The 20,660-nt window shown below is 37.3% G+C and overlaps 1 protein-coding gene across 2 annotated transcripts in view; it reads right to left on the bottom strand.

Moving 5' to 3' along the window:
• The window catches only part of DENND5A (DENN domain containing 5A), a 150,077-nt gene that overhangs the window by 62,093 nt on the left and 67,324 nt on the right, over nt 1–20,660 (bottom strand). For both annotated transcript variants that reach the window (XM_037840027.1, XM_037840026.1), the window contains exons 2-4: nt 6,343–6,414; nt 5,312–5,421; nt 2,933–3,590 (exon numbers count right to left, since the gene is read on the bottom strand). In XM_037840027.1, the coding sequence (XP_037695955.1) occupies nt 2,933–3,590; nt 5,312–5,421; nt 6,343–6,414 (840 nt within the window). The remainder of the gene's footprint in view (nt 1–2,932; nt 3,591–5,311; nt 5,422–6,342; nt 6,415–20,660) is intronic.

Genomic DNA, 20,660 nt, shown 5'->3' with positions numbered 1-20,660 from the left:
CTTCATATTTTAAACTAGAAGCTGCAAAGTAAAGCCTCAGGGACCATGTTCAACCAACAGATACTTTTTGTTTGGCCTACACAGCATTTAACAAGAAAATGTTGCCAACATTTAAAAATCAGAAATGTCATATAAAAATCTGGGTCCCCATTAAAAATTGGAAGATCTAGTAACATTAGGCCAGCATTCCTACAAGGAATAAACAGAAACTAATTAGTAGTTGTCCACTTTAAATTAGGTATGTGCTCTTCAATTCAATATAATCTCTGTGACTATACCTTCAAACCATATCCAGAATTCAACTGTTTCATACCTCTTCACTGTTACCTCCTTAGTCTAGCCAATATCATCTTTCATCTGAATTATTACAATGGCTTCCGTAGTGCTTTCTTCCATTCCCCCTTTGGAGATATATTCTTAATATAGTGGTTACAGTGATCTCATTAAAACCATAAGTTATTCATTCATTCAACAAACACTGAGTACACATTATATTCCAGGTACTGTTTTAGTGCTTGGAATACATCAGTGAACAAAAGACAAAAATCCCTGCCCCTGTGGATGTCACTCCTCTGTCAGAAATCTTCCTATGCCCATTGATCACATCTAGGATAATTTCAGCATCAAAATAAATAATTATAGTAATGGATTGTAACCCACCAAATGAAATTAAAATCTAGGAATCATATGACAATAAACAAAAACAAGAGAGAATGGAAAGTTCTTCCATATAGTAGAATGCCAACTAATAAGCGTATAAAGAATAATAAAGCTAGAAAATCACCATTTTGCAACAATCATAGCAATTGTTGACTAATTGTCAGACTGTATCTTCAATGGGTAGTACAACAATTAGGTAAAAAAAAATCCATGGAACTACACTACGCAAATAGGGAATTCTAAGTTAAACCTTGGACTACAGTTAATATACAATTATGAAAGTGTGCTATCATTAATTTTAACAAATGTTCCACACCAATGCATAGTGTTAATAATAGGGTGGTATACAGGAATCCTGTATTTTATGCATGATTGTTCCATAACTCCACAACTTCTCTAATAAGGAAAAAAAAAAAAAAGCATTAATCACAAAAGAAAAAAAAAAGATACAAACAAAACAAAACAAAACAAAAAAACCCACCTCCCTTCCTTTTAATAAAATTCTTTGCTATCAAAAAAAAAAATTAGGTAGAATTTTGAAGAAAATCAGGATATTTACTGTTTCAAAATATCGCCCCACACATTATATATTAATTACAAAGGGAAAAATGAATGATAACTTTACAATGAAGAAACCTGGCAGACACTGTCTTAACCAAGTGATCAAATCAACATCACCAAAAATGGGATAAACTGACATCATGTGCCTCCTAATGGAAAAATCAACACTATGTGCCTCCTGATACAAGGCACTGAGAAAAGCACACCACCACTTCTGTGATAACCCAGCCAAAAATTTATAAACCATATCTAATCAAGAGGAAACATACAAATTGAGGAACACTCTACAAAATAATAAAAGCCAAATTAAGGCTCAGGAATCAACTACTAAAAGCAATGCATGTTATTGGATTGGATCCTGGATCCGAAATTCAAAAAAAAAAAAAACATTATCATAACAGACATCACTGGACAATAGAGAAATCTGAATATAATACTGTATTAAATTTCCTGAATTTGATAATATTATTGTTATATAAAACAATGTCCTAGTTCTTAGGAAATAAAAGCTGAATTATTTAGAGGTCAAAGGACATGATGTCTGCAATAACTTAATGGTTCAGTTACGTTCACACATGTACTGTGGCAGTGATAAAGCAAATATGACAAAATGTTAATAATTGCTGAATTTGAGGGGTTTACAAGAGTTCTTTGAACACTTCCTGCAACTCTTCCGTAAATCCAAGACCCTATACAACCTGGCGTCCTGTTAAATCTCTAACACCACTGTCCACCACACTCCTGCTCACTTACTCCATTCCATCCACGCCAGCTTCCTCACTGTTCTTGAGCACCTTAAGTACATTCTTGTCTTAGAACTGTCATACTCCCTTTGCCTGGAATATACCTTCATATTTGATTTTGCCTGGAATACTTGTCCACAAACGTTAACATGGCTAATTCAGAGAGGCCTAAGCTAATCCCTATTTAAATTGTAACCCCTATCCCATTTTATTTTTCTCCATAGAACTTATTACCACCTTATATACTATGTATTTTATTAACTTATTTTACCATCTCTCTTTCCCCACTAAAATGCAAGTTCCATTGTGGAAAGGATTTTTATCTGTTTTGTCCACCACTGTGTCTTGACCACTTAGAACAATGTCCAGCACATATAAGGTACTCAATATTTATTAAATGAATGAATTTTATGTTACTTTGTGGCTCATTTAATAAGCATCTGTTTTCTTCTGATCTACTTTACCATTATGTCCATATCTGCTGGTCTCACTGAGTTACTCTCCTTTATAAAAACAATTCAGTTATAACACACAAACAACAAAAAGAAGTAACACATCCTCATGTTCTCAAATATATAAAAGGATAATCATCATTTGTGAATCCTCAATTTTACTGTCATGCTAAATAAGGTGCAGAGAAGTAAATGTGCAGAATGATAGAACAGAATTGATGGCAAGTCAGCTTCCGTAACCATCACCACCTGCTCCTCTTTTCAGTATCAGTCAGAAGGGACATCATCAGGAGGCAAGGTTCCCTCAGACTGGAGAGAAACCCAGCAAAAGGCCACTAGAAAATGTGAGCCATCTCATATTCCATTAGTTTGCCATTCATTATCTACCTGCCAAAGATCTGGGTTATGCTCACCCTCTAAAAGCCCCTGACCTTTACAATCAGCCCTACTGTGTCTAAATATGGAAGAAAGGGAGGGCCCTATTCAGGCAAAGAGTTCTAATAAGCACTGACTTACGTTGTGAGTAGAGCAGTATTTGAAACTCCAGAAGAGCACAAGTAAAAAGCTGAAACACATTCTCCACCCCAAGCAGTTCAAAGACCTCTTTGACAGGAAAGTCGAATAGAGGGAGCTCATTGGTGCTTGGTCTCTGGCAGATTATTGGCCCATAGACCCCAGAAAACTTCAAGGACCGGCCAGGAGGTGGGAGTGGCACCTCATAGAGTACATTATATATGTAGCTCTCGAGGGGCAGAGGAGGAGGCTGAGGTGAAGTGACTGCCTGGTGGAGTTGCTCCAGCACACTTCTACATGCCTTCATGAAGGACATGGGTGTGATGAGGCAGATGCACTTAGAGACGTAGAGAGTATCCCGGCTAATGTCGTAGGAGTTGAAGCGCTGCAACTTGGTCCCAGGAATGCCTTCACCATCCTCCATGCCACTCTGGTCTCGGCCATCAGCAGGGGAAGCATGTAGGACATCATACTCAGCATTGTGCATGTGGTAGAGGGTCTGCATTGCACTGCAGATCTGCTTGCTAGTCACCTCCTCATAAAATGTGAGGGCAAACCCAAATGTCCGAGAACCATCCTCTCTTGTAATAATAAAGGCATGGAACTGGGGCTCCCTGGGATCAGCCTGGGTCTTGAATGCCAGCCCTTTGGGCATGCATAGCTGCAAAAGACAACAAGGAAATAAGCAGTGAGAACTCTCACTGCTGATCCTCTTTTCAGAACACCATCATCACTATTCATCTATAGAGCACCTACAGTGCTGGGTATTTGGGATACCAAGATCAACACAGCAAAGTATCGGCCCTAAACATCTCCCATTCTATCGCAAGATATACAACTAAATAAAATTACATTGTGAATTCATCAGGGTTATAAAGAAGTATACACAAAGTGTTAAACACTGGGCAGACAACTCAGCCTGGGAACATAAGAAAAAATTTCACAGAAGAGGTTATGCTAGAATTCATCAGGTAGACAAGGGAAAGAATATTTCAGGGACAGGAATTGAATATGCAAAGATACAGAGGTAAAAGAGAGCTTGAAGAATTTAAGAAATCGTAAGTGGTTAAAGCATGACAGCTTGATAGAAAATGATGTACGTATTAGGAGATGCTAAAAATATATCTAAAAATCAGAGATGCAACTTTGTGCCTAAAAATAAAATAAATGTAGTTTTAAACACTATCAGCTCACAAAATTCTGTCATTAACAAAACCCTCTCTTTCCGTATCAAAAAGGGTATTCATTTATATAAAGCAAGGAGATGATGAAATAGGATAAAGACGTACTTTTTTCACTTTAATTCAGGTAAGTTATATAGAGAACCTTAAATAGTTAATCAAACTGACCTGAATGAATCAGTCCCCTATTTTCCAGTTTTATACAATTCTGGCTACACAAATAAAATACCAGTAGCCTGGGTAAAACAAGGACCTACATTGTATCTATTAGCCTTGAACGTGATTCTCCAAAGCCTAGGTGTTTCTAGACTATTGCATGTTAAAATGAAATAAGCACTTAGCTAAGAGTCAAAAAAATTTGATGCTAAAAAGGAAAAAGAGAAAAAAAAAAAAAACAGAAAAACCTGATACTCTCTAAGCCTTAGTTTCCTCATCTGTGAAATGGAGATAATACAGTTTACTCTGCTCACTTCACTGGATTATTGTGTGCAATAAACAAGGTCATCCTAGTTTAAATACCTAAAAACTAAAGAATGCCATTAAAAATATAACAGTACAAAGATGTGCTAAGAACACGGGCCCTGGAGCCAGACTATAGGGTTCAAACTCCAGCTGAACTACTTACTAGCCATATGACTTTGAACATATTATTTAAACTCTTTGGATCTTAGTTTCCTCATCTGTGAAATATCTGTGTGGGTGGATATGTGTGTGTATGTACATAGGCACTTAATCCTCAAGGGGTGTTGTGAGGTGACTACTCAATAAAGGCTCTTATTCATAGCAGCATTCTTCTACATGAGATTTAAAATGCTGTCCTATCTCTAATTATAATGAAACAAAAATACCCATTTCTGCCATATTACTCATATACAACACAGAATGAATGAAAACTGCTTTAAACCTCATTCATCATGTAATCTCAATGCTATGAACAATCAACACAGCTCATTACCACAAAAGTTCACTGACCTAAAACTACATATTTGATTTGACACAACAGAAACATGTTGTGACTTTTAGCATATTTTATACATTCTGAATATTTATTATATTATATATGCAATATGTTATATACAGACTCATGAACAATATGCATTACAACCCCTCCTTCAAAGGTTATTGCCACTTGGTGGACCCACTACTATCTGGATTCCTACCATAAATTACTCTGTAAATTATCTAATACACAAATACTAACCATTCCCACTGCATCTTGGTCAAAGGGATTCCATTCTACGTTCTCAGGATATCGGGCTAGGACCTTAGATTTGAATGTTCGTCTCAATGGTGTCTGCTCAAAATTTTCTCCTGCAAGAAAAAGAATGAAGCAAATCATCTCCACAAAGTTCCTTTAAATCACTGGGTTATGAATGAGTGAGCTTGGCAGTCCAGCAAGGTACAGAAATGAAGGCAAGGGGGTTAGTATGCCACCCATCTAAGAATAGGAAAGGCATTAAAATTATTAAGTCAGTAAAGAAGCTGAAAAAGTTTAGCATGGTTAATACTGGACACCACTAGCTGTCTTTGCTTTCCTTCAAAATAAAATTATTACTACAAACTCAATGGTTAATTTTCCTGGGGGAGATTACAGTCATCTTTTTTTCCTGAAAGCCACATTTAGTTTGCTTAAAGTCAACTGATGACATCACAGAATTACTCTAAATTTAGAATAAAATATGCACTTCAGTGCTTTCCTTCAAAATAAAATTATTGCTACAAACTCAATGGTTAATTTTCTTGGGGGAGAAGGGAGAGGATTACAGTCATCTTTTTTTTTCCTGAAAGCCACATTTAGTTTGCTTAAAGTCAATTGATGACATCACAGAATTATTCTAAATTTAGAATAAAATATGCATTTCTGTGATCTCTGAAAAATACAGAGAAACTAAAAGATGTAAGAACATTAGGGAAGCAGATTTTAAGGTAAATCTAATGAGGCTATTCTGTCAATTCAGAATCACTTGAAATTTCTGAAATTCTCCTTTGTCCCCCCCCCCTTCCCTCTCCGAAATACATTAAAGTATATGTATTTGTATAGAAATAAAATTAAAGTGAAGAGTGGAAGAACCAAAGAACCCACCACCTAGAGGGATTCAAATCTGGAAAAACCTACTGGTCAAAATAGGTACAAGAAGTTCAGAAGGTCAAAGAGTACAAAATGCTATGGAGAGACATGTAAGAACCACCAGAAAGCTTTGGTTGTTCTCAATTGCTTTGTTTTGTTTTTACCTTCAGTCGCACTGGAAATGAAAGGGCTGGCACCATCCCTGGCTTTAGAAGCCTGTATGTACTGGCATAATGCTATATGATAAATGAAATAACAGAGTATTACAATAAAGCAGCATTATTCAAATTTGACCATGACTCCAGTACAAAATACATTTTACATCATGAAGCAATAAACACATACATGTATGTGTAAATATAAACTTATCTAAAACAAAAACCGCACGGAACAATACTTACCTAACTGTGGGTAATATACTTTTATATTTTCTTCTCTCATTACAACAACAACAACAAAATGCTGGTACTACTAATGGTCACAATTTGCAATTTAAAAAACATTACAATAGGGTCAAACAGGATGAAGAGCTCAACAGATACCAAATTACTATAAAGTCACTAGTGCTTTATCTGAAAGTATACTATTCCAAACATTTGTTTTCCCAACAGGGTAGGAAGTGGGGAATAAACTAAATGTACCTAAATGTTTCAAACAAATAAAATTAGTAATGTGACTTGAAAAATACATGGGAAACAAGATGAAAGACAATTCAATTGAATTCTAAACCTATTATTGAGTAACCATGTTACACAAGGGCTTTAGGTACTGTGACAAAGCACCTACCTTCAAAGAACTGACAATGTATAGGGAAAAGAATACACACAAAACAACCATTGCTTGGGAGGTTATTATCTGGGAGGCTCTAAATTTTCAACCAATGTGGTCTAACCATTCACAGCACACTGTACAGGATCCAGTTTATGTGCTCTAGTTAACAGAACAAAATCTGTTTCAGCTATAGTCTTCTGAGTTAGTTTGGAAGCCAAAGAGGCTGGGTAGTTATTAAAGAAGATGCATTCTTTACCATCACAGGATTGTGATGAGCTTACAGTCAGATAATCTTTCACCCTGAATCATCCCAGAGGCATCTCAAAAATTTCTAAGAAACAGAAGAGTTTATAAAAATCCTAGGGCCCCTGCCCCAGAAATCAACAATTTCAGTCAGAAAGTTATTGCTATTATAACTAAAACTCTCTTCCATTTTCTCCCGGGTTTTCTTGATCTTCAGCAGAAGAAGCCTACTTATTATTTTTCAACTTCTTACAAGATTCAACCTTCTTTCTGTTAATAAATCAAGTCCTACAATTTCAATACCATTTACTTCCTGCTCCCTTCTTCCAAACTAGTTCTTCTGAAATATTTTTCCCAGCAAATCTCATCTCTCAAAATATTTTGGCAATCTTCACTAAAGAAGACTGGCAAAAATCAGCACGCAGCTGGTAATAGGTACAGGAACAAAGCCCTATGGTTTATGTTGAGCTAGTCTCAGAGCTTTCGGTAACACCTGCGAGGAGCACACCATGGCAAGCCTGTGCTTTCTGTACAAAGTAATTAAGCAGCAAGCAGCTGACATAATGAACTTGTCTACAGTCCCAGATTCTCAGAATGTATTTTTAAACTGCATTCAGTTCTGAGAGAAAGTAACTATTTTTTCCTCCCAAGTCCCTTCACTTTTTACTTGTCAATTTCTTCCTCATTAAGCCAGAAAATCCTCTTAGTAAAAACCATGACATACTTGAACATGCACAGAAATCAGGGCAGTTACCACTGCCCTTACATTAAAGACTTTAGAAAAAGATGTTTTCCCAAGATGGCTGTGAGGTGCCCCCAGAAGACAGGGTGAGAATTTTAAAGAAACTGTGAGCATGATGAGCTGACCTGGAGTGTGAACAAAGAGGGGGAGACTGAATCACAGGGAGATGTTGTCTTTAGATCTTCTGTCCTCTCCATTACCCTTCTATCCTATCCCTTGACCCTTCTTTTTATAAGCTGAGTGAAGGAAGTCTTGTGGAAGAGTCAGGTTCTGAATAAAGGTAGTGCAAGGAGTGCCAATCTTAGACAAAAGTTTTTCTGTGGATTAGACAGCTTAGACTATTAGCAGGAAAAGTTACTTTCACTGCAAGGAGAAAGGAGGTATAAAGAAGAGGCACAAGGGTCCTGAAAATTGTGATCATTTCAGCCATCCTGTAAGAATTTTAAAAAGGTAACAGAGGAAGGGATTCACAAACCTAAGATCTTTTTATTAAAACAATTCAAACTTTCATCATTTACCGGGGGCCGAATTTTGAGAATAATCAACAAGCAGCCTTAATGCTTCAGGGACTCCTATATAGCCCCACATCTTGAAACCTGTGTGTCACAGGTCCTCCATTACTTAAGACCTTTGGAAAGTCAAATGATCTTAGAAATACGACATCACGACCACAACTCTGTCTTATTGTTCTAGAAATAACAATTAATTCCTTCGTAATAACAACAGAGTACATAAATGTCAAGAGGTCTAGATATCAGATCTAAGGCCCATTTCTAACAGCAACTTAAAAACTAGGAATGGGTCTATCTTTGTGAATCTGCCCCCCCAACCCCCCTCCCCGCCCCGGGAAGTACAGTTCAGATAAATCATAGTAGATTTTTTTTTAAGCATGCATGCCTTACAAAGACTTTTTATGGGTTCTTTGTTTATTTGTTCTGCTTTGACCAAACCAGAAACAAAACGACATTTGTTTTCTTATTAGCCTGTTGGTACTAGCTTGATTTGAATAACACTAAATGGGGGATGCTTAAGCTGGAAAATTACAAAAGGACTTCTGAATTCTCTGAAATTGTCTACAAAATTTTGTATGAAGACACACATTTTTTTTTGGGGGGGGGGAGAAAATCACAAGTTACATCAGTCTCAAAGTGGCCTGTAACCGAAAAAACTCCAAATGTTTTTCCTAATTTGAGGAAGAAACATTTGACCACTTACAGATTAACCTAAATGGGCAAGTTTGCACACAGGCTAAAACATAAGCACTACTAAATAACTGATTTCTATTATAACTATATATCACATTAGATATATCATTTAGATATATCAAATAAAAGGTGTATTTCAATTTCTAAACCTATCAATAATCACAGCTGAGATATACTTAAGAAACTTTATATAAAATTTGAAGTAAAAAAAAAAAAAAGAGGTATGGACATTTTTATATCTTGTCCCTTGGACAAGATGGGGAGGATAAGAGGATAATAAAAGATCTGTGAAACTACAACTGAAAAAAACTAGACTTTGTAAACAGAATAATTTATCTCTAGTACGATGAAGGCTCTGCTTCCAGTCATGGCAGAGTAGCTCTTATCAGATCAATTCTCCTGCAGATAACTATAAACTCTGGACAAAACACAAAAAAACAACTACATGAGGGCACTGGAGAACAAAAGCAGATAGATCTAAAGTGGGAAAGAGGGTCAACACTAGGAAGAAAGTAACAATACTGGTTGCCCTTTTTTATGTCTCTTGGCCAGTCTATAACACAAGGGTTAGCTAAAACTCAGATAGAAACCCAGTCTTTCTGGCTTGAAGAATCAGAGGACAGACTTTAAAACAACCACACCAGCTAGGAAGTATGGGAGGGAAATTCCAGAAAGAGTCAGGGAGGGGAAGCCCCAAATTCTATGTAAACGGTGCCCAGGCATGCATGGGGTAGATCCCAAACAGCCAAGTTAAGGTTAAAAGAACTAAACTAAGATTTAAGCTGTCACTCATCTCAGGGGGGCAGAGTTTAACAAAACAAAAATCAATGCTCTTTGGACGAAGGGAACAGAATCCAGCGTCTCTACAACATATACACAATGTCAAGGTCATGATTCAAAATAGCCTGACATACAAAGAAACAGGAACACATGATCAATTTAAAAAAAAAAAGTTATTGTTATAACAAATACACAACTCAGTATTTCCCTTTTTAACCACTTTCAAGTGTACAACTCAGTAAATACTAATTACATTCACAATATTGTTCTACCATAACTGATATCCATTACCCCTACTTTTCTGTCACCTCAAACTGAAACTCTGTACCCATTAAGCATTAACTCCCCATTCCGCCACCCACAGCCACCCCACCCCCCAGTAACCTGTAATCTACTGTCTGTTTCTATGAATTTGCATATTCTAGTTATTGCATATAAGTGAAACCATAAAATATCAGTCCTTTTGTGTTTGGCTTATTTTACTCATCATGATGTCCAAGGTTCATTCATGTTGTTGTATGTATCAGAACTTCATTCCTTTTTATAGTGGAATACTATATATCACATTTTATTTATCCATTCATCAGTTGATGGACACTTGAGTTGCTTCCACCTTTTGGCAACTGCGAATAATGCTGCTGTAAACTCTGGTATACAAATATCTATTCAAGTCCCTGCTTTCAATTCTTTTGGGTATAAACCAAGGAGTGAGATTGCCAGGTCATATGGTAATTCCATTTTCAACTTTTTGTGGAACTGCCAAACTGATTTCCACGGTGGCTGCATCATTCTACAGTACCACCAGCAACAATACAAGGGTTCCTATTTCTCCACATCCTTGCCAACACTTTTTTTTTCATTTTTTTTTTTTTTAATAATAGCCGTCCTTGTGGGTGCGAAGTAGTATCTGGTTGTGGTTTTGATTTGCCATTTCCCTGATGAACAATAATGTTGAACATCTTTTCATATGCTTACTGGCCATATTAGAGAAATGTCTATTCAAGTCTTTTGCCAATTTTTAAACAGGGTTATTTGTCTTTTGTTGCTGAGTTGTAGCAGTTCTTTATATATTCTGGATATTAAACTCTTATGAAATATACTGTTTGCAATTTTTTCTCCCATTTTGTAGGCTGTCTTTTCACTTTCTTGATAGTGACCTATATGGTTGTAAGTTTCCTACATTTTACATGAAGTAGTACAATATTAACTTCAAGTAGACTGTAAAAAGTTAAAGATATTCATTATATTTAGTATGACACTGAATTCATATGGCAAAGGCCAAACTAGCACAACTTCAGCCTGGACATTCACCAGTCAAGATACCAGTACCTTGGACACTATACTCTGCAGCTTAGTGTGATTATTCTATTTTGCCAGCTCAAACTACTTCACAAAAAACACTTGATGCTCCAGGTTAAGTCATGGACATTCTATCAAAAGTAATCACAACTCACTCTCTCTCTCTCTCTTTCTCTCTCTCTCTCTCTCACACACTCTCTCTTTCTCTCTCTCTCATTCACACACACAATAATAGTTCCTTCTTTAGTTCTTGCCCCTTATTTCCACAGTTTTTTAGGCCTCTACTGTTATGCTCCTTCAGGTACCTGTCAGTATTTAGTTACCTCTCTCAACCTTTTCATTAGCCTCTAAGACAATTAAATGGGACCCTGTGGCCCATATTATTGGGCCATGCTTTGATAATAAGGGACTATATTTCATTAGCATGCCAAATTACATTTTTGCCTCCTCTTTTAACAGCTTTATTAAAGAGATATAATTTACATATCATAAAGTTCACCCATTTAAAATCTATAATTAAGGTAGTTTTTAGTGTATTTATGGAGTTGTGCCATCATCGCCATAATTTTACAACAGTTTCATCACTCCAAAAAGAAACTTTGTACCTATTAGCAGTATCTTCCATCTTACCCCTAGGTCCCTCACTCTCCCACTCCAGGTAACCACTAGAATAGTTATTCTCCACCTCCATTGATTTGTTTATTCTGGACATTTCATTTAAATAAGATGCAGTAAGTTTTTTTGTGTTCTTTTTTTTTTTTACCTTTTAAATAAACTTTTTATTTTAGAATGGATTTAGATTTACAGAAAAGTTAGGAAGATAGTTCCCATAAACCTCTCACCCAGTTTCTTATACTACAAAATGCTCCAGGTTCATCCTGTATATTTCCTGTCCCAGTCCCCAAACCAGTCATTTCTCAAAGAAGCCCTAGTTTCTTTTGTTGAAGAACGGTATTAGAAACCAAGATCTGGATGCTGCTTGTGCTCATTGCTAGTTTGGTATTGTTTCTTCTAGGCGCTATGAAAGTATTTTCAAAGTTTTCTCTTTTCTGCATAATTTCTATTTCCTCAGAGTTACTTTATTTGTTTTTAAATCTCTTTTGGCAGAAGGGTGTCTTTCATCCTAGATTCTTTTCCCAAATGCCTCATGATCTCTGGCTGTTTATATAAATATTTTAAACTTTTATTCTGAAATAATTTCACGCTTACAGGACATTTGCAAAATGTCTGTTTACATATAAGAATAATGCACTAAGATGCTAATTGGAAGCTCTGTGTACACAGGTGATGTTTGTTGACTACAGAGGATCACTGTAGAATGATCTGGATAGTTTCTTCTCTCTACCGTCAGTATCTTTGCTTCTTTTGTTCTTGGGCTGTCACATTCACAGAAAAGGACCATCCAAATCTCTGCTTTCAGGGTATAATCCTAGCTGCCAGCTTTCTGAGAACCAAGTAGTGGAATAGCAGTATGGGTCTCAACATTCAGTAACATAAAATTTCTCTTACCTCCCTATATTTAGAACAATACCCTTGCTCTCAGCTGTGTCTATGGTTTCTCAGTTGTTTATGCTTGATACCTCAACTGTGATCCCAAGTATACATACTCATTCTTTTATTTATCCTTCCAGTTTTCTTCTGTAAAGGAGGAAGCCACATGGAGTGGCAAGGGTATGTACATTTAATCAGACATAGCCCACCACAAGATACACTGTGTCATACATTCCCACGTTTTAACCTACACCTTTCCTTCTGGTGACATACATGACTCTAAACTTCACCTTTCCACCACATTCACACACCATTAAGTACAATTAATTCTTCCCACAATAATGTGCTACCATCACCTCAATCCATTTCCAAATGTTTAAGCTCAACCTAGTTAAACATTCTGCACATATTAAGCAACTGCTCCCCATTCCTTAGCCTCATTCTATATCCTGGTAACCTTTGCTCTACATTTTATGTCTATGAGTTTATACATTATAATTTGTTCTTATCAGCGAGATCATACCATATTTGTCCTTTTGTGTCCAGCTTATTTCATTCAACATAATGTCCTCAAGGTTCATCCATGTTGTCACATGCATCAGGACTTCATTCCTTCTAACAGCTGAATAATATTCCCTTATATGTATATACCACATTTTATTCATCCATTCATCAGTTGATGGACACTTGGGTTGCTTCCATCTTTTGGCAATTGTGAATAATCCCGCTATGAACATCGGTGTGCAAATGTCTGTTCACATCCCTGCCTTCAAATCTTCTGAGTATATCCCAAGTAGCAGGACTGTCCAGTCATAACACAACTCTGTATTTAGCTTCCTGAGGAACCACCATACTGTCTTCCACAACGATTGTACCATTTTACATTCCCACCATCAGTGAATAAAAGTTCCTGTTTCACCTTTATCCTCTTCAGCACTTGTAGTTTCCTATTTAACAGCGGCCATTCCAGTAGGTGTGAGATCATATCTCACTGTGATTTTGATTTGCATTTCCCTAATAGCTAGTGAGGATGAGCATCTTTTCATGTGCTTTTTACTCATTTGTATTTCCACTTTGGAAAAATGTCTATTCACATCGTTTGCCCATTTTTTAATTGGGCTGTTCGTTTTTTTATTGTTGAGTTGTAGGATTTCTTTATATATTCTGGGTATCAGACACTTATGAGATATGCGGTTTCCAAATATTTTCTCCCATTGAATTGGCTGCCTTTTTACCCACTTGACAAAGTCCTTTGAAGCACATAAGTATTCAGTTTTGAGGTGGTTCCATTTATCTACTTTTTCTTTCATTGCTTCACTAATGTACTTTTGTCTCTATGTATTTGCCTATTCTGGATATTTCATATAAATACAATCATACAATATGTGTCTGGCTTCTTTTACTTAGCATAATGTTTTCAAGGTTTATCCATGTTGTAGCATGTATCAGTACTTCATCCCTTTTTATGGTTGAATCATGTTCCATGTATGGAAATACATTTTATTATTCATTCATTAGCCGATGCCAGCAGGATCTTAAACAGACTTTCCACTAGTCCTTCTGGTTTTAGGTCTATCTTTACTCCCACATCCATAAAGTGCCTGATGCTACAAACTCCTGAACTTTTTGGAAGTTATGTTCTAGCTCTGCTTTCTCAAGTCTACTGTCAATTATCACTCATTTATCTGCTTTCCAGCTTTTAAATTGTTGTTGCTATTACCTCCACTCTCATTCTGTTTTTTGTCCTTGTGGGTATATGCCTTTTTTTCTTTCTGTTGTTTTAGTGGTGTTTTGGGAGAAAGAGACAGCAGAGGGAGAACTAATGCAAGACTTCAACTGACCATCTTTCATTTGCCATTCAAAAGCTAGGATTTTCATGCTGGATCAGTTCTAGGATCAACAGTCATTTAGCATGGCATCCAGAAAACCTCTGTTAACTGGGAAGGCACATGGCTGGCATCTGCTTGCTCCCAGGCTGCGTTTCAAAATGGTGTCTCCAAAGCATCAGCTTTCAACGGCTGTTTTCAAAATGTCTCCGTAAACTGTAGCTCTGACGTCCTTCTATTTGTGAACCTTATAAGACTCCAGTGAACTAATCAAGGCCCACGCTGAATCGGGGGGGCCACACCTCCATGGAAACATTCAATCAGAGGTCACACCATAACCAAGGCGTCACTCACAGTTGGGTGGGTGACATCTCCATGGAAACAACCTAATAATCCCAATATTCCACGAGATTGGATCAAAAGATCTCGGCTTTTTCTGGGGGACATAATATATACAAACCAGCATACCTTCTTTACTTCATATTGCAGAGCTGTAAATTTACCTCAATTTCCTATGTAGAAATGCTGGGGGAGAGTGATGAATAGAGTATAGTGTTGAATGGTTCTCTATAGCTTCTAAAACCATGCAAGCCTTATAATAATGAAGTAGTCATCTAAAAGTAATAGCAATGTTAATTCTCATTTAATTAGAAACTTGCATTCCCTTCCCTTACTACACTGTGTCCCATCAGTCAAAGATGACAGATTATCTGATTTGTACAGGGGTTCAGAAATTATAAGGAAGACAAGGAGAACTGAAATGCTGGGGCAGCAAGGGAGTTATAGAGAAAACACAAGCCAGTTCTTCAACATACACTGAAAAACAGAAGTGTGGGTAGGCAGCAATACCATTCCAGTGGGCAGTCTGTTTCAAGAGTGGTTTGTAACAGCAAAGATACAGTGACATCTTTTAGTACAGAGATTATTGCCTGAGTAGTGCTGAATTGGTGACCACGATTGACAACAGGAGCAATTCTAGGATATCCCAGAAGGTCAGTATGCAAAGGACAGCATAATAACCTGGTTGTATCCATTCCCAAAGGAAAAGAATTCCATCCTGATGCAGACAATGTGAAACACAGGATTGGTGTTGATGTGGTGAGGTGAGGCAGTTTGTGTATTCAATGACACTTCTTTCTTGGGCCTATAGAGAGGGACTGCTAAGCTGCCTTCAAAAAATTCTAAGTTATAGCCTTGAATACTTGAAATATATTGCCTGTATCCTCTGCTTTAAAATCCTGACAGGGTGCAGATCACTTTTTTAATTATTATTATTAATCTTTTTATTTTGAGACACTTACAGATTCACATGCAGTTTGTAAGAAATAATACAAAGAGATTTGCCCAGGTTCCCCCAATGGTAATATTGTGCAAAACTGCAGAACACTATCACAACCAGAATACTGGCACTGGTACTCTCAAGATACAGAATAGTTCCTTCACCACAAGGACTCTTTAGGTTTTGGGGTCGCCTTTTTATAGCCATACCTACCTCTCTTCCCCTCCTCACTCCCCCATCCCTGATCCCTGACACCCACTAATCTGTTCTCCATTTCTATAATTTTGTCATTTCAAGGATATTATATATAAAGGAAACCATACAAAATGTAACCTTTTGGGATTAGCTCTTCTCACTCAACATACTTCTCTGGAGATTTATCCAGGTTGTCAAGTGTATCAATAGCACATTCCTTTTTAATGTTGTATAGTATTCCATGGTATGGACGCACCATAGTTTGTTTACCCATTCACATACTGAATGACGTCTGGGTTGTTTTCAGTTTTGGGTTATTATAAATAAAGCTGCTATGAGCATTTATGTACAGATTTTTGTGTGACTATAACTCTTCACTTCTCTGGGATAAATGTCCAGGAATGCAACTGCTGGCCATATGGTAGCTGCATGTTCAATCATTTATGAAACTGCCAAGCTGTTTTCCAGAATAGCTGTAACAACCTATATTCCCATCAGCAATGTATGAGTGGTCCAGTTTCTCAACATCCTTGCTGGCATTTGGTGTTGTCATGGTTTTTATTTTAGCCATTCCATTAGGTGTGTAAGGATATCCATTGTGGTTTTAATCAGCATTTCCTTAATGGCTGATGACGTTGAACATTTTTTTGAATTTGCCACTAGAACATCCTCTTTGGGGAAATGTTTGTTCATGTCTTTTGCCATTTTCTAATTGGATTGTTACTACTGAGTTTTGAGAGTTCTTTCTATATTCTACATACATCGTCAGATACATGGTTTGAAAATACTTCCTCCCATTCTATAGCTTATCTTTTCATCCTCCTGACATGATCTTCTGCAGACCAAAAGTTTTTAATTTTTATGTAGTCCAACTTATCTTCTTTTCCTTTTATGAACTGCACTTTTGGTGTTAAGTCTAAGAACACTCTTTTTGCAAAGTCTGAAGACTTTATTTTATGCTTTATTCTACAAGTTTTATAGTTTTATGATTACATTTAAGTTCATGACCCATTTTGAGTTAAATTTTGTATACGAGGTGAAGTTTAAGTTAATTTCTTTTAACTTTTTATTTTGAAATACTTTCAAATTTATGGGACAGTTACAAAAATAATAAGAACCCCATACAGATAACTCCAACATTTCCCTACACCACCACCACTCCCACAGAAACCCAGTTCCACCAATTTTAACATTTTGCTAAATGTTTTTAACATTTCACACTTGGCGTATCATTCTAAGTACAATTTTCATAGAAGGAAAACTCTAAGAGTAATCTTCATCAGAAGGCTTAAAAACCATAAAACCCCAGGTTCTGTACTGTGATACAGAAGTATCCTCAACTCACAGGTTATAAGAGGGTTTCTCCCTAACTGAGGCAACCAAAACCTCCTGGATCTGTTTCACTGTACCAAGCATAATCAATCTCCAAGTTGCCCTAACCTCCAGCCATGAGTAGGACAAAGATGGTTCTTCAGGGCCTTCCCATACTGCTGGAGTGGTAAGAGACCCAATGAGGCTAAAATGGGGCCCAAAATGCCAATAAGTGATCTTAGTAAAAGGCACATGCAACTATAAGGCTAGGACCTTCTATCAGTCCTTGTAAGAAAACCAACACTAAACTAAACCCACCACTGTTTCCAAAGCTTTAAGCAAAAAATTAGTTTCCTAGAAAGAGTCCAAGACAGTAAACACCATATAAATTCTCCCTCTTCAGCTTCTCAATATCCACTGTCTTCTACATCTCTCATGTTCTCTTGTCTGGACAGACTCTGAAAATGAATCAGCTCCATTTAAATGAACAACCCTAAAAAATCACTCCTCCTGATCTGGAAAACCATTAGGTCTGCTAAATGATAAACTGGAGACCCTAGCAGAATGATTAACACTGTAGCAATTTTCCTGCAATTCAGTTACCTATAGATGCAATAGTGGCAGCTGATAATCTTCAAGTTATTACAGTCAAATACCATCATACCTATCTCTCTCTCTCCCTCTCTCTCTCTTTCCCTCCCTCCCTCTTGCCACTATTCTTTTTTCAGTCTGTCTTGGTATACCTTGGTATATCCTCATTTTATTAATTTGTTCCTTCAACTGACTCTTTAACCCTAGCTCCCTATCCTCTGAATATCTTATATTCTGGCCAAATAGGATGGCTTGCTATTGCCTAAACATGCCCCATAGTTCCCTGCTTACTCACCCTTCTAACCTATTTACATCATCCTGGTCAAAATCCTGTTCAAATGCCACCTTTATTATGTAGCTTTCCCTAACCACTGCCAACATTAGGTGATTGCTCTTCCTATCTGGTATCTTGGATTCGGTAACAGAGCTAAATGGCAATTATCTAACTAAACTGTGACTTCACTGAAGGCAAGATTTACATCTAATTCATTTCAATCCTTCCACTTCTATTTCCAGTGAAAGCTCAATTCTTTTGAATAGAACCAAATTTATCATTCTCTCCAGAGACTGTTAAAATGCCTCAAAACCTTGCTATGGGAGTCAGAGAATTAAACATTGAAAAGATCCCAAACCACAAAATGACATCTTTGAATAAAACTCAACCAATCTGGCATGACATCATAAAAGTGGTGAAAAAAAATCCACACCCTTTTATCAGCTAAACACACCAAAATAGCACCCAAAGGCACCAAAAAAGCACACCCACTAACACAGCACCGAAAAAGCACCACCCAAACTAGGCAATTTCTTATTCTAGACATAATTTATGACTGCAAGAAAAAAGCGCTAATGCCTAATAACAAGAGGACAGTTTGGCAAACTATTGCACAAAAGGCAACAGAATACAATCTAACTACTAAAGCAAACATATGGATACGCTGAAACATACACAAGGAAAGAATGACTAAAAATGTTTATTAATTATAACTGGCTTAAGAAGTCTAAATTAAAAACTAAATTGGTCAAAATTTTTAGAGCCAATGGATCCCAAATAGAGGCCAATAAAGGATATGGTAATGATAGGGGCATCACTTTTAGTATTTCAAAAGCTATATTGAAAATATATTTATGAAAATATTACATAAACGAAAAGGTCAAATTTCTTTGGCTTTGACTGGAATTATATTAACCTCATGTTGTACTTTTAACTATTTCAAGGCAATCAGAAATTATAGTTGCCAATAATATCTTTAATCAAGAATTTTGAAACTCCAATTATAGTTTTATGAATTTAGGGGTTTAGAAAACACTAGCTTTTTCTACCTATGTATTAAGAAAAGTACAATGAATGGTCATGTTTGAAAACCTAAGGCATGTCCAATATTACTTCATCTGTACACTACCATCCAAAATTATTTTAAAGCAAATTCAGACATATCATTTTAACTATAATATTCCAGCATGTTTTAAAAAATAAGACCTCTTTTTTTTTTTTTAACATAACCACAGTATTATTATTACATCTAGAAAAACCTGTACAAAAAAATCCTAATGCCAGGGGACTTCCAGGAAGATGGCAGAATAGGAGACAGACAGTAAACTTCTCCATGAAAGGGATTAGAGAAGGGACAGAGCACAAAGAACAGTGGTTCCAGGGTGCAACCAGCTGGAGAGAGAACTCTACAACACATACTGGGGACTTGCAGGGAGAGGCACAGAGACTACACCTAAAAGGACGGGGTGAGTATTCGACCAGAACCACTGCCAGAGATGGGCAGATGGAGCTGGACACCAAGCACAGCAAGGAGCAGCTTTACACACCCCATGAACCCATTTCAGCAGTTGGCTAGGGAGATAACCCTTCACAGCTCCACGGCTAGGAGTTCCCACGAGGGAACTCAGGATTCAGCAGACTTGGGGTGACCACATTTACTCTTCCTCCACAGAAGCCCACTGTGTGCATGGGCAAGAGGCGGGCAGAGGCAAGGGCAATGCACAGAAGAGCCAGGAGCCCTGCCCCAACCCCAGAGGCTTGTGGTGTGCAGTGGACAGGATCCTGGGCACATTTCAGCTAGGGGGTGAGACTCGTGGCCCCACAGCTCAAGAATAGGCAAATCGGAGGCCCAGGAATTACCAGACTCACTCTGCACTCTTAAACGGACTCCCTGCTGAGCTGCCCAGGGCCCACCCCCAAACCCCAGGGCTGGCAGTCCCTAGTACAGATGGAGAACTGGTGCACTGATTGGATTTACACTGGTTTGGACCACGCACAGCACACAGGTGAAATTGGGGGAAAGCTAGCTTGAAAGTAAGAGGTGACTCAAGAGTGCCATCTGCTGGGAGGACAGGGAAAGTGCACTCCAGCAAGCAGTAGCTCTGCCAGATTATATATATAAATGCTCCAAAAAATCCTGCATACCTCAAAATAACCTCATCAAGATAAGCAAATGCCCAAAAGCCAACAGAGAATCACAAACCATATGAAGACCCAAGTAGATATGGACAAGCCAAACAACCAAATTAAAAAGCCAAAGGACACACTGAACCTGGAACAACTAATCAAAGAAGTACATATAAATCACCAAAACAACTTCAATGGGTTGGCTAAACACACAAAGGACTCAGGAAGACTCTAGAAAAGCATAAATAAGAATTTGAAAGAGTATATAGAAAAAACAGCAGATCCTATGGAAATAATGGGTACTGCAGATCAAATTAAAAATCTATTAGATGCACAACAGCAGATTTG

Source organism: Choloepus didactylus, chromosome 6 (assembly GCF_015220235.1).
Source record: "Choloepus didactylus isolate mChoDid1 chromosome 6, mChoDid1.pri, whole genome shotgun sequence".
NCBI classification, from domain to species: Eukaryota; Metazoa; Chordata; class Mammalia; order Pilosa; family Megalonychidae; genus Choloepus; species Choloepus didactylus.
The sequence above is the reverse complement of the archived record's forward strand: the minus strand, read 5'-3'. Positions and strand labels throughout refer to the sequence as shown.